The sequence below is a fragment of the Giraffa tippelskirchi genome, chromosome 12, assembly GCF_054371585.1.
Source record: "Giraffa tippelskirchi isolate mGirTip1 chromosome 12, T2T-mGirTip1v1.2.pri, whole genome shotgun sequence".
Taxonomy (NCBI): domain Eukaryota; kingdom Metazoa; phylum Chordata; class Mammalia; order Artiodactyla; family Giraffidae; genus Giraffa; species Giraffa tippelskirchi.
In genome coordinates, this window is record NC_137286.1 from 11047922 (window position 1) to 11068371 (window position 20450).

A 20450-nucleotide genomic window follows, 5' to 3' on the forward strand; every position below is an offset into this window, starting at 1 on the left:
CTGTCGCGCTTGCTCCCTACGCCCTGGAGGAGGACCTACAAGCGCAGCCCAATTCGCGTCCCCGCGCCCGCGCCCGCGCGCGCGCCCGCAGTCAGCCGCGCCGCAGCGAATCAAGTGCGGCGTCTAGAATGGGGGCGGGACTTCCTTCGCTGCGCGCACGCGTGCCTGGGTGCAAGCCCCGCCCCGGAACTGCGGCGGACGCTGCCGGGGCACGCCGGTGCTGCGTGTTTGTAGGCGTTGAGTGGGCGTCTGAGGTGGCTGCGGCAGGCTAGCCTCGCGGTGAGTGCCGGAGCGGGGCTGGGCGCGGGCTCTCACCGCGGGCTTCTCCAGGCCCTAGGATTCTCGGGACCAGAGGTGGGTGGCCGCCGGCCTTGTCAAGTGCCCTGGCCGACCCTTCCCTGGCGGCCCCTTTTAGGGCCTCCGAACCAGCCGAGCCGACGTCAGGGCTCGGCTGGTCGGCTTCTCCGCTTGGTGCGCCTGTTCGAGCCTGAGGCGAAGCGCCGGCGCCGGGCTGGGCGCCATAAGGAGGGACCCCCACCCCCACCCCCGCTTACCCTGCGAGTCACATTCCGCGTCCTCGCCCCGCTTGTGCCTGCCCCTCACGCCTCCCCCGCGTTGGTGAGGGTTGTCTGTGACCGCGGCGTCGCGGATGCGGGGCGGGGGTGGGCCTTCCCTGCGCGGTGCTTTGCCCACGGGGCGCGATGCGAAGCGGTTCTGAACGTGCGTCACCTTTTCGTCTTGGCGTGACCATCCAAGGAGCCGCAGGCTCTCTCATCCCCATTTTCCAGACGAGGAACTGAGGCTCGTGGAGATTAATAACGGCTACCCCAGACCCAGAGCTGACCAGTGGCGCGTCAGAATTTGAACCTAGGTCTCCCTTTGTTCTTTCCACAGATGCTATGATTTTTCTCTGCCTTTCTGAAAAAGGGAGAACGTGGATCAAGTTCCAGTCAAACGAGTTGTGCATCAGTGTTTTTTAAATTAGTTAAAATGTAATGATTACAGCTGGCTGGGTTTTAAGTCACTTGGCAACAGCCAGAGTGGTGACACAGGCATTTGACCCCTTGGGGTAAGATTTGAGAGGGAAGAAAGCTCTGTGCACTCAGTAGAGCCGACCCCCTCACGCACCCTCCAGCGACCCCCTCTTAGATTCTTATTCTGACTTCAGAATGGCTTGGGTGTGGTAGGCTTCACCCTCCACGCTTTAGGTGAGTTTACTTGTTGCATAGAACATTTTGTGATTTAGCAGGTAAATCCCTCCCACCTTTTTAAAATATGAAAACTCTGAGGTTCAGAGAGGATTGAGCAGGACCTACTGAGGGCACCCAGGCAGTAGGTATTGAGTCTGAAATCCAAACTAGATATAGCTCGTCTGTCTTTGCTACACCTCCTGTGTCCTCTCTGTTGTAGGCCTAGCTGCATGCTCTTGGGTACATTTCTTCTCTTCTGTGATCTCCAGCTGGCAGCATTGGCGTTTGAGCCATCTTTGTGTCCTTACTTTTTTGTAAGACCTGATAGCTGCTTAGAAATTATTTGTTGCCTCAGAACCCTCTGCTTCTCAGTTGCCAATCTAATGAAACATATCTCTCCTTTTCAGCAGCCATGAAGTTGAAAGAGAAAAAATCGAAGCCGAAGCCAACAAACTGTGGCAGATTTCAGAAGAAGGGAATCAAAGTTGTGGGAAAATGGAAAGAGGTGAAGATAGACCCAAATATGTTTGCAGATGGACAGATGGATGACTTGGTGTGTTTTGAGGAACTGACAGATTATCGGTTGGTCTCCCCTGCCAAGAGTTCCTCCAGTCTCTTCTCAAAGGAAGAGCCCAAGAAGAGAAAGGCACAGGCTGTTTTAGAAGGAGAAGAGGAAGGAGAGCCTAGCTCCTCAAAGAAAAAGATGAAGTTGAAGAAGAGTAAAGATGTGGTAACTGAAGGAACCAGTGCCCAGAAAGCATTTGAGGTCAAAGATTCTGAGCAAGCGCCCCAGGGAGAGGGCACAATTTGTCCTGATCCAGAGGTAGCAGAGATGGCATCAGAAAGCCTAGCCCAGACTGTACCAAAAAAGAAGAAAAAGAAAGGGAAAAAAAAATCAGGGCCTTCCCAGGGTACCTCTCCAAAGGTGCCCAAAAAAGCAAAGACGTGGATGCCTGAAATGCGTGATCATAAAGCAGACATATCAGCTTGGAAGGATCTGTTTGTACCCAAGCCGGTTCTCCGAGCACTCAGCTTTCTAGGCTTCTCTGCCCCCACACCAATCCAAGCGCTGACCTTGGCACCTGCCATTCGTGACAAACTGGACATCCTTGGGGCTGCTGAGACAGGTAAGGGCATTCTTATCTGGCCAGGGCGAGATTGCTTCTAGATTGAGCTTGTGGCCACTAACAGGCTGGATGGTTGGGAGGCTGGGGAGTGTTGGGAACATGACCACAAAAGCACTGCTGCATGAAGACTTTAAGAAGTCGGCTAGCTCTGGGTTGAAATAGGTCGCTTCCTGATTGGTGCCCTACGCAGCTCACTTTATTTCTCTGAGCCCTGCATTATCAAATGGAGGTAGATAACTTCAGTAGCTACATCTCTTTTTTGCTGTGTGCTGTGCTTAGTTGTTCAGTTCTGTCTGACTCTCTGCAACCCCATGGACTGTAGCCCTCCAGGCTTTTCTGTACATGGGATTCTTCAGGCAAAAATACTAGAGCGCATAGCCATTCTCTTCTCCAGGGAATCTTCCCAACCTAGGGATTGAACCTGGATCTCCTATATTGCAGGTGAATTCTTTACCACTGAGCCACAAGGGAAGCCCTTTTTGCTATGTGGGTTAAGTGTAAATGCTTACTAAATTTATACATTTACACAATAGTAAACTGCTAACAGAAAACAATAGCAAACTAAAATTTACACAGTACGTTATAAGTAATCTGTGAAAGTGAAAGTCACTCAGTCGTGTCCTGCTCCTTGCAACCCCATGGACTATATACAGTCCATGGAATTCTCCAGGCCAGAGTACTGAAGTGGGTAGCCTTTCCCTTCTCCAAGGGATCTTCCCAACCCAGGGATCAAACCCAGGTCTCCCTCATTGCAGGCAAATTCTTTACCAGCTGAGCCACCGGGGAAGCCCAAGTGATCTGTAAATGGTAGTTTTTTCCAATTCTTGAGCCTTTTCTGTATGACTGGGGGGTAAAGTGGGACTAAGATCAGCCCTCTGGAGAGGTAGATCTTCGTTAGTATAAAGAAGTGCCTAATTCTCAAGAGTTGTCTACAGATAAAAAGGGCTGCATTGGGAGTTGGTGGGTTTATTGGCATTCGAAGGTTTTTAGTGTGATAACCATTGGGTAGATTTTGTAGGCAAATTTGGGCACTGTTGAAACTGCTGCTGCTGCTCCTGCTAAGTGGCTTCAGTCGTGTCCGACTGTGCGACGCCATGGACGGCAGCTCACCAGGCTCCGGTGTCCCTAGGATTCTCCAGGCAAGAATATTGGAGTGGGTTGCCATTTCCTTCTCCAGTGCATGAAAGGGAAAAGTGAAAGTGAAGTCGCTCAGTCGTGTCCGACTCTTAGCGACCCCGTGGACTGTAGCCTACCAGGCTCCTCCATCCATGGGATTTTCCAGGCAAGAGTACTGGAGTTGGGTGCCATTGCCTTCTCCGACTGTTGAAACTAGGCATTGTTTAAAGATCCCTCATACCCTGGGCCATCTACGGCTTTGTGAAGCAATGATAGGTTGACTCACCCTGGGAGACTAAACTGCTGATGGCGGGAAGGAGCAAACAGACCTGAAACTATTAGTCCAGCTTGACCAACAGTAACCATTAGAAATACATATGTTAAGCAAGCCGCAAGTGTAATTTGAAATTCCCTAGGAGCCATATTAAAAAAGGTTTTTTTAAAAAGTGAGGATTAAATTTAACAATATATTTAACCATTACATAACATTTCAGTATTAATTAAGGTAAAATTGATTAGATATTTTACGTTGTTATTTTTATACTATTTTCAAAATCTGATGTGTATTTTGAGCTTGCCACCCATCTCAGTTTAGAGCAGCTGCATTTTAAGTGCTTCGTAGTTGTATGTGGCTAGTGGCTACTGTATTGTATGGCATAGAACTGTAACCAAAGACGGGTGGCTGCTCGCTCCTCAAAAGCCAGTGAAGAGGCCAGGTTGGTGGAAAGGAAAGTTGGCTTTATTTTGGATACCAGCAATGGAGAGAGGGGGAAGACTCCTGTCCAAAGGCACTCTCTCCCCCTGCCACCCCATGACAACCAGTGGGCAAGAACTTCTATGGACAGAGGGAGGGGGCTTCATGCAGAAGCAGCACAGTCAGCTCTGACAGACATCTTGAACTTGGTCGTTGGTGGTCTGACCAGCCTCATTTTGACCCCATGACAACCAGTGGGCAAGAACTTTTATGGACAGAGGGAGGGGGCTTCATGCAGAAACAGCACAGTCAGCTCTGACAGACATCTTGAACTTGGTCATTGGTGGTCTGACCAGCCTCATTTTGATTGTTTTAAGTACAGTTAATTTCAGTTCCAAGGTCTGTCTGTTTCCATTTTCTTGAGGCCAGTTCTCAGAAATGTGGCAGTTTAACCGTGAACTTCCCGATGTTCAAGCTGGTTTTAGAAAAGGCAGAGGAACCAGAGATCAAATTGCCAATATCCGCTGGATCATCGAAAAAGCGAGAGAGTTCCAGAAAAACATCTATTTCTGCTTTATTGACTATGCCAAAGCCTTTGACTGTGTGGATCACAATAAACTGTGGAAAATTCTGAAAGAGATGGGAATACCAGACCATCTGACCTGCCTCTTGAGAAACCTGTATGCAGGTCAGGAGGCAACAGTTAGAACTGGACATGGAACAACAGACTGGTTCCAAATAGGAAAAGGAGTAAGTCAAGGCTGTATATTGTCACCCTGCTTATTTAACTTCTATGCAGAGTACATCATGAGAAATGCTGGGCTGGAAGAAACACAAGGTAGAATCAAGATTGCCGGGAGAAATATCAATAACCTCAGATATGCAGATAACACCACCCTTATGGCAGAAAGCAAAGAAGAACTAAAGATCCTCTTGATGAAAGTGAAAGAGGAGAGTGAAAAAGCTGGCTTAAAGCTCACCGTTCAGAAAACTAAGATCATGGCATCTGGTCCCATCACTTCATGGCAAACAGATGGGGAAACAGTGTCAGACTTCATTTTTTTTGGCTCCAAAATCACTGCTGATGGTGATTGCAGCCATGAAATTAAAAGACGCTTACTCCTTGGAAGGAAGGTTATGACCAACCTAGATAGCATATTTAAAAGCAGAGACATTACTTTGCCAACAAAGGTCCGTCTAGTCAAAGCTGTGGTTTTTCCAGTGGTCATGTATGGATGTGAGAGTTGGACGGTGAAGAAAGCTGAGCGCCGAAGAATTGATGCTTTTGAACTGTGGTGTTGGAGAAGACTCTTGAGAGTCCCTTGGACTGCAAGGAGATCCAACCAGTCCATCCTAAAGGAGATCAGTCCTGGGTGTTCATTGGAAGGGCTGATGTTGAAGCTGAAACTCCAGTACTTTGGCCACCTAATGTGAAGAATTGACTCATTGGAAAAGACCCTAATGCTGGGAAGGATTGGGGGCAGGAGGAGAAGGGGACGACAGAGGATGAGATGGTTGGATGGCATCACTAACTCGATGGACATGGGTTTGGGTAAACTCCGGGAGTTGGTGATGGACAGGGAAGCCTGGCGTGCTGCAATTCATGGGGTCGCAAAGAGTCGGATACGACTGAGCGACTGAACTGAACTGATGGGCTTCCCTGGTGGCTCAGTGTGTAAAGACTCCATCTACCAGTGCAGGAGATGCAGGTTTGATCCCTGGGTCGGGAAAATCCCCTGGAAAAGGAAATGGCAATCTACTTCCAATATTTTTGCCTGGGAAATCCCATGGACAGAGGAGTCTGGGGGGCTAGAGTCCATGGGGTCGCAAAAGTAGGTCATAACTTAGTGACTAAATAACAACAATGTCATGGCTACAGTATGGTCATCATGCTTCTTTCACCTGGTGGGGGTTTCAGAATCTACAAGACAGCTCACAGACTCTGGCTCAGAATATTATCTATAGCCCTTGAGAAGGAACTAAAGGTCCTCAGTTCAGTTCAGTCGCTCAGTCGTGTCCGACTCTTTGCGACCCCATGAATTGCAGCACGCCAGGCCTCTCTGTCCATCGCCAACTCCTGGAATCTACCCAAACCCATGTCCATCGAGTCAGTGATGCCATCCAACCATCTTAACTATGTTTATTGACTAAACTATTATTATTGAGTCTGGTTGGACTGCTTTCCTTTTTTTCTGCATTTTCTCACTTCTCTCGTTAAACTTATTGTTTGGCTAAAGTTTTTCCATAGACAAAAGGCAGGCAGAGGATATGGTGGGGAAGGACTATTGGGTCCTGCTCTGTTTCAGAACTAGACCATCTAGACACTTTGTGCCTTAGATTTCTGGAAGAGTGGTCAGGAAACTCGAGGTGAGGTCCTATATAAAAATCACAAAGATAGAAGAGGGAGGAAGCCCCAGGAAGGAGGAATGGAGGTAACAGTATTAAAACATTTCTTTAGAATACATCACGCAGTGTGTTATATGCATCATACTGATGGAAGTTCTCACAACCACTCGGAGATAGATGCCATTATTATTCCCATATTACTGAAGAGGAAACTCAGCCTCACTGAGGCTAGATAGTGTCCCTAAAACTGCCCCCCGAAAGCGGTAGTGCTTGGATTCTAGACCAGATCTATGTGCTATTCAGTGCTGCTACAGGACTTGGGTATGTGCAGAGAGGCCTGGAAGGCAGAGGCCAGGTATGAGCCACTGTGGCTGGAGATTGGCGTTTGGGTTTATACCGCAGATCCTCTCAGGCTATGTCTCTTGAGTGCTGTGGATCCACAGGTCCAAGTCTCAGAGACAAACTGCTGTAGACAGACTGCTGCCAATGCAGATAATGAACTTATCCATCACCCCCAAAAGATGTTTAGGCCCCTTAATAATCCCGCCTTTCCTGGTCCCCTCTTTGTTCATCCCCAGGTAACCTATGATGTGATAGTCTTTTTATCACTGTAGATTAGTTTGCATTTTCTGGAATTTTGAAATGGATCCTACAGATATGTATTTTGGGAAGGGAGAATCTCTGCGCTTTAAGTCAGCATACTTAGAGTTTCAACCATGTTATTGCAAATAATCAGTGGTTCATTTCTCTGCATTGATAAGTGGCATTCCACTGTATGGATATAGTGCAGTTTGTTTATCTGTGTTGATGGATGGTTCTGGTCTTTCTAGTTTTTGGCATTTACAAGTAAAACTGTCATAAATATTGGCATATCAGTCTGTGTGTGAATGTATGCTTTGGTTTGTTGGCTGAATACCTAGATGTGGAATGGCTAGGTCTTGGTAAATGTAACTTTTTAGGAGTTTTCCAAAGTGATTGTACCACTTTACATAATCATCGACTTATGAGTTTGAATTGGTCCATGTCCTTGCCAATGCTTAGTGTGGTCAGTCTTTAATTTAATTTAGATTTTAAAATTTTTAGTGTTATTTCCTTGTGGCTTTAATTGGTATTTCTGAAGTGACTAGTTAAGCAGCATCTTTTCGAGTGCTAATTGTCATCCAAGTCATCATCTTTGCTGATAACCTGCTTAGTTCTTTTGCCTGTGTTTTAATTGGGTTGTGGTTTTATTACTGAATTCATTATATATTCTAGATACACCTCCTTTATCAGATAAATGATGTGCATTTTTCTCCCCCAGTTTGTGCCTTACCTTTTAGTTCTCTTCTGAAGAGCAGGAGTTACTATTTTGGTGAAGTTTAAATGATCTTTTACTGATTTGCTTTCCTGAGAATCTTTTGCCTAACACAAGATCACAAAGATATTCTCCTACATTTTCTTGTGGAGGTGTTACTAGTTTTAGGTTCTGTGTTTTGGTCTGATCCTTCCTGTGTAGTTTTGTGGTGAGAAATATGGATCAAAGATTTGGTTTTGCGTATGGATATCTAATTACTCCAGCATTGTTTGTTGAAAAACTACTCTTTCTCCACTAAATTGCCTTCACATCTTTTTTGAAAATCTGTGACGATATAGGTGTGGGTTTATTTCTGGAGTCTTCTCTTTTCCATTGACCCATTTGTCTATCTTTACTGTTTTCCCAACACCTGACAATGTTGAATAGTGTAGCTTTAGTTAAGTCTTAAAGTCAGGTAGTGTGAGTCCTCCAACTTTGTTCTTTTTGAAAGTTATTTTGGCTGTTCTGGTGACTGCAGCCATGAAAGTAAGCAACGCTTGCTCCTTGGAAGGAAATGATGACCGACCTAGATAGCATATTAAAAAGCAGAGACATTACTTTGCCAACAAAGGTCCATCTAGTCAAAGCTGTGGTTTTCCCAGTAGTCATGTATAGATGTGAGAGTTGGCCTATAAAGAAAGCTGACCACCAAAGAATTGATACTTTTGAACTGTGGTGTTGGAGAAGACTCTTGAGAGTTCCTTGGACCGCACAGAGATCCAACCAGTCCATCCTAAAGGAAACCAGTCCTGAATATTCATTGGAAGGACTGATGCTGAAGCTGAAACTTCAATACTTTGGCCACCTGATGCGAAGAACTGACTCACTGGAAAAGACCCTGATACTGGGAAAGACTGACGGCAGGAGGAGAAGGGGATGACAGAGGATGAGATGGTTGGATGGCATCACTGACTCAATGGACATGAGTTTGAGCAAGCTCCAGGAGTTGGTGATGGACAGGGAAGCCTGTTGTGCTGCAGTCCACGGGGTCGTAAAGAGTCGGACACTACTGAGCGATTGAACTGAACTGAACTGAGGCCCATTGCATTTCAATATGAATTTTAAAGTCAGCTTTTCAGTTTCTTCAAAAAAGCCAGCTAATATTCTGATTAGGATTGCATTGGTTATTGAGCCAACTGAGGATGTGACTTCTGAACAGTCTAGAATCTTCCAGTCCATGAATGCAGTATATCTCTCCATGTTTTTTGGGTCTTTACTTTTTCTTAGGGGTGTTTGTAGTTTTCAGTGTATATACTTCTACTAGCTTTATCTTTAACTATTTCATATTTTTGATGCTTTTGTAAATAGTAATTTAAAATTTCCTATTTCTGTTGCTAGTAAATAGAAATACGCATTTATTTATATTGATCTTGTATCCTGCAACTTGGTGTGATTAACTGGTTTGCTGAAGTTTACATAGGATTTTCTACAAAGATGATTATGTCATCTGGTCTGGATGCCTTTTGTTCACTTTTTTCTTCTCACACTGGCTAAAACTCCAGTACAATTTGAATTGAAATGTTATGGTGGGCACCTTTGCTTTGTCCCTGATTTGGGGAAAAATGTTCAGTGTTTCATCATTAAATATGATGTTAGCAGTAGGTTTATCATATTTAGCTTCTATCAGGTTGAGAAAATTCTCGTGGTTTCTAGTTTGCAGAAAGATTCTTACCAGGAATGGTGGTGGTATTTTTTTTAAATGCCTTTTCTGCGTATATTGAGATATATCCTTTTTTCATTTTCAATTTGTTGGTGATAAACTGAATTTAGTTGCAATATATTATTCCATTTATACCTTGTTGGATTTGATTTGCTAAAATTTTGTTGATGATTTTTGTATTTCTGTTAATGGGATATTTATAGTTTTCTTTTCTTGTAATATCTTTGGTTTTGAAATCAGAGTAATATTGGCCTCAGAATGACTGAAAGTATTCTTTTCAGTTTTCTGAAGGAGTGTGTGTAGAATTGACATTTTTCTTCCTGAAATATGTGGTAGAAGTCATCCCAGAAAATGGGCAGCTCTAAGGAGCAAGGTACTGTAAGCAAGAACGCAGTTCATTTTACTCTGAAAAATCATCTGTGAGAGTTTTTTGAGGCCTGTGATAAAAACTTCTTTATATAGAGATCACTTACTTGCTTCTGCTTGGGGCATTATAATTTTGGAACCACTTTAAATTCTCAGCCTGAGGTATTTTGTTTCATTTTGTTTTTGACCACATAGATGGGCTCCGTATACGTTCAAGGGCTAGTTTGAAAATGTTCAAGCATAGACAAAAGCTTTAAAGTTTCCTTGAAAACTAAGAAGGCTTTCTTTCACCCCCTCCTTCCTCACCAAAGAAACGTTTTGGGAACGTATTATACAGATTTCCGTTTTTTACCCTTCAGTTTTATGTTCCTCTACAACAGCAACAAAACACACACCCCACAACTCGCCTCTCTTTAGGTTTCGTTGTTTGGACATTTGTCGTTAGTTACTGGTGACCTCAGCTCCCAGGGGGGTCTGTCAGACTTTCCCTCAGGTTCCTCACTATACGGGTGTCCTCCGGTGCAGCGCAGTTGGGATACCTGTGCAGGGTGGAAGGAGCTTTGCATTGGTCAGGGTGGCACTTGGCTATTTCAGGGTCCCTTATTCCGAGTAAAGAATAGAACCTCATGGGACTTCCCTAGTGGTCCAGTGGTTAAGAATCTGCCTTGCACTGCAGGGGCTTGGGTTCGATCCCTGGTTGGGGAAACTAAAATCCCACATGCCACTGAGCAACTAGGCCTACATGCCCCAACCGGAGAGCGTGAGTGCCCCAACTATGGAGGCCACGTGCCACAACTAAGACCTGACACAGCCAAATAAATAAACAAATAATTAAAAAAAAAAAAAAAAGAATAGAACCTCAGGCAAGAGTATGTACCTCTGTTGACTCACACTGTTTTTGTTTGTTTCTTGTTCTGCTTTTAAGGAAGTGGGAAAACTCTTGCCTTTGCCATTCCAATGATTCATGCAGTGCTGCAGTGGCAGGTGAAGAAGAAGCCTACCCCAGCTCTAAGTAACACAGGAGCTCCACCTGGGGAGACGGGTAATGAGGCTGAAACTGCGTCTGGAGCTTCGCCTGATGAGGTTGGAATTGAGGGTGAAGCACTTCCCAGTGAGGTTGGAGCGAAGGCTGGAACACCATCCAGCCAGGCGAGAACCAAGGCTGGAGCTGCCCTCCCAGACCAAGGGCTGCCCTCCTGTGATGATGATGTTGACGCTGGTGAAGGACCTTCTTCCCTGATCAGGGAGAAGCCCATCCCCAAACAGGAAGAAGACCAGGTGGAAAAGCATGATGAAGAGCAGACTGGAAAGTTAAAACAAGAACTGGGTGGCAGCAGTGCACCGCCGAAGCGTCCTCTGCTTGGACTGGTTCTGACTCCCACTCGAGAGCTCGCCGTTCAGGTCAAACAACACGTCGATGCTGTGGCCAAGTTTACAAGTGAGATTTAATTCATTGAATAAATATTTCCTGAAAGGATTGCAGTTGTGGGGATGGCAGAGGTGAATGAGCTATGCCTCCCAAGTTCTAGGGGGAATTTGATTTGCCAGAGAATTAAGCCCAACAGAAAACTGTTTGAGTGACACATTCTTAATTCTCCCAAGGATAACACATAGCTGTTCTAGCTGCATAAGCAGTTGGTTATCTCACTGGATGCAGGGGATACGTGGGACAGGGTTTCGCAAACCACTGTTTAGGGGGTGGTTTGTGTATTTTTTTTCTGGTAAATAAAGTGCTGCCACACCTATTTACATATTGTCTATGGCCACTTATGCACTACCACTGAAGAGTGGACTAGAGGTAGTAGTTGTGACGGAGACCATTTAGCCCACAGGGCCACAACTGTTGACTGTTAAAAAAGTGTGCTGACTTCTGCCTTAGGGCATGAGCACTTAATTTTCTCAGGGAATTCCTTGGGAAAGGCTGCATAGTGGGGGTTCCAATTTTACAGTAAAAGGAACGATTCTTCACCAAGCTCTTACTATGTGTATGAGGCACTTGTAAGCACTGTGCCTGCATGACCCTCTTTGTTCCTCCCACACTGGATACCTTGAGAAGTCCTCCACCGGCAGGAGAAGAGAACACTAGGCGTTAGAGGAGCTGCAGGTGAAGCGGGTTGAGGGGGACGGGCAGGAACTCCCCCGGGAGAAGGGTCACGGCTGCTGGTTCTGTCTTTCCCAGCACTGCAGTATGTCACTGGTCTGTTTCTCCAGAGCCTTGGATGCACCCTGCCTGGGTTCAAATCCAGCCCTACTGTGTGGGTGAGGGGAAAGAGCAGAAAAAAAGGAGGTTGGGGAAGTAGGCCGGGCCTGGATCATAGCAGACCCAATAAGCCCTCCAGTAACGGCATCAGCAAGCCAGGCCAGCTCTTAGCACTCCCCTGGAGAGGGGAGCTGTGCCGCTGACTGGCAGCTTTTGCTAATCTGGGGGAGCCGGTGTCCGCGGTGGAAGAAATAAGCAATCAGACTAACACTGTCCCTCGTGTTGTGTGAACCGTAGGCATTAAAACCGCTATTCTGGTTGGCGGAATGTCCACGCAGAAACAGCAGAGGATGCTGAACCGCCAGCCTGAGATTGTGATCGCGACTCCAGGCCGGCTGTGGGAGCTAGTTAAAGAAAAGCACCCTCATTTGCGCAACCTTCGGCAGCTCAGGTGAGAGCACCTCCCCTTTCCCCCACCCCCTGTTCTGAAGTGGGCCTGAGGTGACCTGGCACAGTGCCTCCTCCCTGTCACAAAGTGCCATCGTTAGCTACTAGCCAGACTTGGCCTTTAGAAAACCAAGCGTGTGTGAGAGAGGTTAGTTGACAGCCCTGGTGGAGGTGGTGAAAGTGGTGTTTGTCTTGCGGGGGGAGCACTGGTAGAGTATGCTGTGGTGATCCTTTTCCCTGCTACTAACCGAGTGATCACGCGTCTGTCTGGACCTGTAGGTGCCTGGTGATCGATGAGGCTGATCGGATGGTTGAGAAAGGCCACTTTGCTGAGCTCTCACAGCTGCTAGAGATGCTCAGTGATTCCCAGTACAACCCAAAGAGACAGACCCTTGTTTTTTCTGCCACACTGACCCTGGTCCATCAAGCTCCTGCCCGCATCCTTCACAAGAAGCACGCTAAGAAAATCGACAAAACTGCCAAACTTGACCTCCTCATGCAGAAGATTGGCATGAGGGGCAAGCCCAAGGTCATCGACCTCACAAGAAAGGAGACCACGGTAGAGACACTGACAGAGACCAAGATCCATTGTGAGACTGATGAGAAAGACTTGTATCTATACTACTTCCTGATGCAGTATCCAGGCCGCACCTTAGTGTTTGCCAACAGTATCTCCTGCATCAAGCGCCTCTCCGGACTCCTCAAAGTCCTGGATATCATGCCCCTGACCCTGCATGCCTGCATGCACCAGAAGCAGAGGCTGAGAAACCTGGAGCAGTTTGCCCATCTGGAGGAGTAAGTCAGGCCTGTCCACAGACTGGCCATTGGGTCCACTTGCCAGGAGGGTGGGAAGCTACCTTCTCTCTTGGGAGCCTCATTAGTAGAAGGTAGTCCCACCACCCTTTTTTTTAAATTCTGCACAGCATGAGGCAGGTTCGCTCTCATCTAGTACATTTATTTTTAAGACCTACCTCAGGTGTTTTTGACTCTCCTCAGACTACACATACATTAAGAAACATCATCCAGTACATATTATCGAGTGTTTGTTTTGAACCTGCTACTGTTCTAGGGCCTGGTAATAGAATAGTAATGCAGAGTCCCTGCTCTCAGGGAGTTCACATCCATGTGGAGGGAAAAGTAAGTATATAGTATGTCAAGGGGTGCTAGGTGCTAAGAAGTAAAGTTATACAGGGAGTTGTGCAGACTGTGGGTGTGTGGTCTGGGAGGCTTTTCTCATAAGGTGAGATTGGAGCAGAAAGTGGAAGAAAGTAAGGAAATGTGACTATCCAAGGAAAACCTTTCTGGCCTGAAGTGCACCAAGCAAAGACTTGGAGGCAAGAGCAGATCTGGTGTGTTTGAGCAAAAGCAAGGATGTCTACGTGTGTGACAGGAGAGAATTAAGTGGGAGGGTGATAGGAGATGAGGTCGCTGACCTGGAATATGACCCTGTTTAATTCACTTAAAGTAGTCTGTGTTATTGCAGAGTGTGGCCTTATTGATTGTGGCCAGTGAAACCCAGGTTTGGATCCTGGCTCCACAGCCGAATAGCCATGTGTGTATCTTGGGAGGTTAGTATCTTGGAGCCTCAGTTTCTTCATCTCTCAAAGGGAGATTTGTACGTACTAGTATTATCTTGTAGAGTGTTAGTCAGGGTTGTAGTGTTTAGAGGACTCGATTGGTGGTAAGGAGTTGATTAATGATAGCTGTTAGTTGTTATTAATAAGCTTTCTCTCTCTATCACAGTTGTGTGCTCCTGGCGACAGACGTAGCAGCTCGGGGCCTGGATATTCCAAAAGTCCAGCATGTCATCCATTACCAGGTAGGGACATCACAGAATATGTGGGCATCTCCCAGCATTGAGCAGGGAATTTTTAAAGCAAAGGTTGCGGGAGAGAACAAGGAGAAGGAGAATTGTTGGTCCCAAGGCCTCATGCAACAGAGAATACCACTGGCGTCTAGTGACCCAACTAGCTGCTTCCACTTACTATGGTGAGATTTATTCTCCAAAACCTCTTGACATTGTCTGATGTCAAATAGCCCCTCTCTTTTCAACTTGGGCAGTCTACGTAATACTGGCAGGTTAGAGTCTTAGTTTCTTCCGTGAAATGGGCGTAGTAAAGGTTAGCATGTAAAATGAGAAAAGAGTGTGGTAGTTAAGTCCTACAAGGTGAAATAGGTTATTATGTGTGAGGAGTTTTCTAGAAAGCCAGGTGGCACTTCCTAAATGTTAGCTGCTGTTGATGCAGACGTTGATAGTAGTGCGTGAACCTAGAAAAAATTAGCAGAGAGTGGTAGTTAGGAGCATGGGCTCTAGAACCTCACTTCCAGCATTTGAATGCTTATTGGCTGCTTCTCAGTGGGTTAGCTTTTGGCATGTTACTGAGTTTCTTTGGTTTCAATGTCACTGTAAATTGGGAGTGGTGATGCTGCTACCTACCTACTCCATGGGGTTATCACCAGAATTAAATGAGCTAATGCTGATGGGTCACCTAGCACAGTGTAAGTACTCAGTAACTGTTGTAATTATTTCTCCGTTTAAATCCTTCATGCTTTTTTTTTCCTTTAAATCTTTCATGCTTTTAACAGTTCAGTTGAGCAAATCTTTATTCTTCCTCTTTTTGGGGAAGAGTCTGAGTCAGTCTGTGGGAAATATCCAGATGAACAAAATACAGTTCCCAGCCCCTAAGAAATATCAAATACACTAGAGGAGGTGAGATGCCTGCAGCCATAATTTAAGGCAGAAGATACTAGAAAGTGGCAAAATAAAGTTGGACAAAGAGATAACTTCTGGTGTGGGAGGTTAGGTTGGAAAGTGCTTTCTAAAAGATGCTTGGCATTTAGGGATGGAGAGGATTTGGGCATGTAGAGGTAGGGAAGGAAGGAGGAGAGAACGTGTGGTAATGGGCCGTTGCCAGGGAGTGAGAAGGGGTGTGTGCTGAAAGAGGAAGTGATTGATGTTTCACTTCTGGCACCATCATGAACCATGGGCAACAGTGCTCAGAGCACTGAATTAAATTTGCCCATTCTGGTCCATTTTAGTTCACTGATTTCTAAAATGGTGAAGTCCACTCTTGCTGTCTCCTGTTTGACCACTTCCATTTGCCTTGATTCGTGGACCTAACATTCCACATTCCTGTGCAATATTGTTCTTGACAGCATCGGACTTTACTTCCGTCACCAGTCACATCCACAACTGGGTGTTGTTTTTGCCTCGTCTCGGCATCTTCATTCTTTCTGGAGCTATTTCTCCACTCTTCTCAAGTAGCATATTAGGCACTTACCAACCTGGGGAGTTCATCTTTCAGTGTCATATCTTTCTGCTTTTTCATACTGTTCATGGGATTCTCAAGGCAAGAATGCTTAAGTGGTTTGCCATTTCTTTCTCCAGTGGGTCACGTTTTGTCAGAACTCTCTACCATGACCCATCTGTCTTGGGTGGCCCTACTGGGCACGGCTCATAGTTTCATTGAGTTACACAAGGCTGTGATCCATGTGATCAGTTTGGTTAGTTTTCTGTGATGATGGTTTTCATTCTTTCTTCCCTCTGTTGGATAAGGATAAAAGGCTTGTGGAATCTTCCTGATGGGAGGGACTGGCTATGGGAAATCTGGGTCTTGCTCTGAAGGGCAGGACCAAGCTCAGGAAATCATTAATCCAATTTTTTATTGATGGGTGGGGCTGTGTTCTCTCCATGTGGTTTGGCCTGAGGCCAGATATGGTAGGGGTAATGGAGACTTCCTTCAAAAGGACTCATGCCAGCATGCTGCAGCTCCCAGGACCATTGCAGTCAGTGCCCCTGACCCCCCGGCAGGCCACTGCTGACCCACGCCTCCACCGGAGGCTCCTGGACGTTCACAGGCAAGTCTGGCTCAGTCTCTTGTGAGGTCACGTCTCCTTTCTCCTGGGTCCTGGGGCACACAAGGTTTTGTTTGTGCCCTCTGAGAGTCTGTTTCCCCAGTCCTGTGGAAGTTCCGTAATCAAATTACACTGACCTTCAAAGTCAAATTCCCTGGGGGTTTTCAGTCCTTTTGTCAGATCCCCAGGTTGGGAAATCTGTTGTGGGCCCTAAAACTTTTGCAACAGTGCGAGAACTTCTTTGGTGTAATTGTTCTCTAGTCTGTGGGTCATCTGCTCAGTGGCTCTGTGGTGGGGCTAATGGTGACCTCCTCTAAGAGGACCTAGGCCACACGCCACACCTCCCAAGTCTGCTGCAGCCAGAGCCCCTGTCCCTGCGGCAGACCACTGCTGAGCCGTGCCTCTGCAGGAGACACTCAAACCCTCAAAGGCAGGTCTGGCTCAGTCTCTGTGGGGTCTCTGGGTCCTGGTGTGCACACAGTTTTGTTTGAGCCCTCCGAGCATCTCTGGCGGGCATGGGATTTGATTCTAAACACAGTTTTGCCCCCTCCTACCATTTTGTTGGGGCTTTTTCCTTTGCCCTTGGATGTGGGGTATCTTTTTTCGGTGGGATCCAACATTCTCCTGTTGATGGTTTTTCAGCGGTTAGTTGCAATTTTGGAGTTCTCGCAGGAGAAGATGAGCACACATCCTTCCACTCCACCATCTACTAGGTCTGCATAGAGCACTGCTTTGGCAGAGACACTGAGCATTCCCTGGGCTCAGTGGAGAAGACTGTTCTTGATTAGTGGCATGTGCCACGGTGTGGGGGAGCGAGGGATCGAGGGATCGTCAGCTCCCGTGCCACTTTAGCTGTGGATGATGTATCCGCTTTTTCTGCTTTTTATTGGAGTGGTCATGAGAACCTGAACCAGGGCAGGGGGCAGGGCCTGCACAATGAATGGGCTAAACCTGGGGACAGTTTGGATGTGGGACTTGGGGAGAAGGGCTTAATCTCTCCACAGGGCTGGTGAGGTTTCTAGCTGCCTGGCTGGGAGGGAGGAGGGTCCTGCCTTGGGTTGTTGGCCTTGGGACGAGTGGTGTTTGGTGACAGCCACGTGTTGACCTCCCAGTTCCTTCTTTGGTAGGTCCCTCGCACCTCGGAGATTTACGTCCACCGAAGTGGTCGGACTGCCCGTGCCACCAGTGAAGGCCTCAGCCTGATGTTGGTTGGGCCTGAGGATGTGATCAACTTTAAGAAGATTTACAAAACCCTCAAGAAAGATGAGGACATCCCACTGTTCCCTGTGCAGACAAAGTACATGGATGCAGTCAAGGTAAAAAGGAAAACTAGAAGCCCAGTGCTGACGAGGGGAGGGCTTGTGCTGCTCCCTCACTTTGCCGTGGGATTCTCGCCATTCCACTTGCAGTACCACTCTTGGAAACTAGTTCGTAGTTCTGCCAGTAGCTCAGGAGGGAGATTTGTGTAAAAAAAGCAATGGAGGGCACCGTTCCTCAAAGAAGGGAGGAAAGGGTGAATGGCCAAAGAGTGAGGAGTTTCTTTCATGAGCCCTTCCTTTACTGTGCCCCCAAAACTTTCACCATGAGCCCCACCACCACCACCACCACTGGCCAGTGCAGTGAGCATAGCTGTCTGGACATCTCGGATGGATGGATTTTTGTAGGGAAGTGGGGTCAGTGTGTCTCGCTGAGGCAGAAACTAAAGGTCTGTCACATCCCTGAAGCAGATGCCTATAATTCTTACCTTTGGGGTTTTACTTAACTCAGTAAACATTCACTTGAGTGAGTGCTACTTACTATGGGCTATAGCGTGTCAGGCACCAAACCAAGGTGGCTTCTTTTCCATAGGAGTCCACCGGCTCGTGAGCTAGGTTGAAGTTCAGGTACAGATGGAGCACTGTGGGCGGGTGGGCGTATAGTAACACAGGTAGGGGATTTAGTTTCCTCCAAGCCTCCTGCAGGCAGAGATGTGAAGAGATGAAGAAGGAATGGATCCAGGAATTGGGAGAGCAAAAAGCAAGGAATGGTTCCAGTTCAGTTGGCTCCTCTGGTTCAAAAGGAGTGTCAGTTGTGTGGGAAAATGAGGTGGGAGATGAGACGGACAGGTGGAAATTGCAGAGAGGCTTAGGAGCCACCAGGCTTCCCATGGCTCTTTTCCCCGCCTCACAAAATCTTTCCCATTTTTTTTTTGGTATTTCCTGTCACTGCGGTCTGAACCCAGTATGCATAAGAAGGAGAGTCAAGTGTTTTGGGAGGAGGACGACAAGAGTGGGGAGGCAGTCCTGTGACAGGTCTATGAAGTGAAAGCTGGGCCCTGACTCGGCTGTTGGGGTGTTTCCAGGTCTCAGCTCAGCTGTGGAGGTTAGCTGTGGTGTCTGGGGAACACGTTTCCCCTTTGAACATGTGTAGATTGGGAGTCTGACCAAGGTGGGCTGCCAGGAAGAGGGGCTGTTCAAGTTGGCTTGGAAAGCCGGCTTTTGAGGTTCGTGTGTACACACTCACCAGTAGTGATTACTTTAACCAGGTACCAAAGCAAATGCTTTTTGATGGGAGCTGAGGTGCCTCTCTCTGAGCACTAATGTCAAGAGCTTTTTTAAAAACACAACTTAAATGAGACTTTTTTCCCCAGAGGCCTGAACCCTCTGTCGGATGATTACTTTCTCTACCTTGCCCCTAGGAGCGAATCCGTTTAGCTCGACAGATTGAAAAAGCTGAGTATCGGAACTTCCAGGCTTGTCTGCACAACTCTTGGATTGAGCAGGCCGCTGCTGCCCTTGAGATTGAGCTGGAAGAAGAAATGTACAAGGGTAAGGAGCCGGATGGACTTGAGGAAGAGTTCATTCAACTTTTGGCTTTGGTTTTTCCCTTCAACTTCTGTCTGTTGGAGCCTCCCCCACTGCAGTGGATCCCCTCAAAACCAGCAGGATGCCTCCTCCTTCTTTGTGAGAAGCCCTAATCTCAGATGAGCCTAAAGCCCTCAGCTCTTGTCATCATCTATCTGGAGGCTGTAGTTCCGTCCCTTGTGTGGAGAGACGTTGGAGGTCAGAGCAGGCTCTTATAAAGCCGGGGCATAAAGTACCTTCCTCATGGGGTTGTGAAGATGGCTTGAGTTCATGAGTCTGAAGTGCTTATGATAATCCCTGGCAAACTGAAAGTACTCGCTACCTTTCAGGTTACTTATTGTCACCTGTCTCCCAAGCTGACAAAGCACTTCTGTCATAATCTCATTTGATCTTCTCCAGTCTCATGGTGTAAATGGAGCAGGAATTGTTAGTACATTTGGGAACTGGTTGTTCAGGAAAGCAGCTCCAGCACCAGGCTAAGCTCTGAGCCTGGGCCGGAGACTAAGGATTCAGGGATGAGTCTGTGTGATCCTTGCTCTGGAAGAGCATTGATCTCTAAGAGGTGATAGGACCACATCTATAACTGACATCAGAATTAGGTCCAGTGCTCTTTCCACCCCACAAATGGGCAACTCAGCTGAGGGGTTGGCACCTCGGTGCCAAAGCCAACAAATTCAGAGGCATACTCACTGCTGTCTGCTCAGCATGGAAGCCAGGAGCCAAATCACAAGGCTTGATGATGGGCAGCTCCTCCTGGGAGCTCAGGCTCGGGCTTGGACTGGGATGCCGAGACCCTGGATTCACTTCCTGGTGTGGGACCCGTTGGCCGTGTCCACCTCTGCAGGTGCAGCCACAGTGCCGCTGGGGGGTGTGAGGAGCCGGGCTCCATAGGTGGGTGTCGCTGTCACCTGTGGTGTGTGTAACTGTCCAGTCGCCAAATTCCAGGCAGCAGGTTGTAGGAAGAAAACTGATCTTTAGGTCAGGAGAGTGGGGTACTAATTTCAGTTTGACAGCTAGCTCTGTGACCTTTGGCAAGTGACCTGAGTTTCCTCAACTGTAAAATAAAGATAATTGGAAGGGGCTTTGGTGAGTAAAGGGCAGGGTGGCCCTGCGTGGTTCTCCTAAACTGTGTTGGAAGTTAGCCAGCACTGGCCTCTGCGGAGAACTTAGGAGCCCTGTCTCCCCAAGACTTCCAAAACATTTTTTTCATCACAAGTATTATCCATCAAGGGAAACAAAATGCTCCTACCAGTCATAGTAAAATACGATCTAT

At 47.1% G+C, this 20450-nt stretch overlaps 2 protein-coding genes across 15 annotated transcripts in view; one reads left to right on the top strand and one right to left on the bottom strand.

Moving 5' to 3' along the window:
* LOC145530608 (uncharacterized) overlaps positions 1-12080 on the bottom strand; it is a 30883-nt gene extending 18803 nt beyond the window's left edge. The window contains exons 1-3 of one of the 13 annotated variants that reach the window (XM_081552174.1): positions 10710-11252; positions 10240-10371; positions 730-918 (exon numbers count right to left, since the gene is read on the bottom strand). In XM_081552174.1, the coding sequence (XP_081408300.1) occupies positions 730-918; positions 10240-10267 (217 nt within the window). In that variant the 5' untranslated portion in view covers positions 10268-10371; positions 10710-11252. Of the gene's footprint in view, positions 1161-10239; positions 10372-10709; positions 11253-11879 lie in introns of those variants that run through there. The other 12 variants (XM_081552175.1, XM_081552176.1, XM_081552183.1 and 9 more) reach the window with 12 other exon arrangements.
* Positions 197-20450, top strand: part of DDX24 (DEAD-box helicase 24) — a 23154-nt gene continuing 2900 nt past the window's right edge. Inside the window, exons 1-8 of one of the 2 annotated variants that reach the window (XM_081552173.1) lie at positions 197-279; positions 1601-2317; positions 10758-11270; positions 12330-12483; positions 12759-13274; positions 14223-14298; positions 17462-17650; positions 19012-19141. In XM_081552173.1, the coding sequence (XP_081408299.1) occupies positions 1603-2317; positions 10758-11270; positions 12330-12483; positions 12759-13274; positions 14223-14298; positions 17462-17650; positions 19012-19141 (2293 nt within the window). In that variant the 5' untranslated portion in view covers positions 197-279; positions 1601-1602. Of the gene's footprint in view, positions 280-1597; positions 2318-10757; positions 11271-12329; positions 12484-12758; positions 13275-14222; positions 14299-17461; positions 17651-19011; positions 19142-20450 lie in introns of both variants that reach the window. The other variant, XM_081552172.1, reaches the window with a different exon arrangement.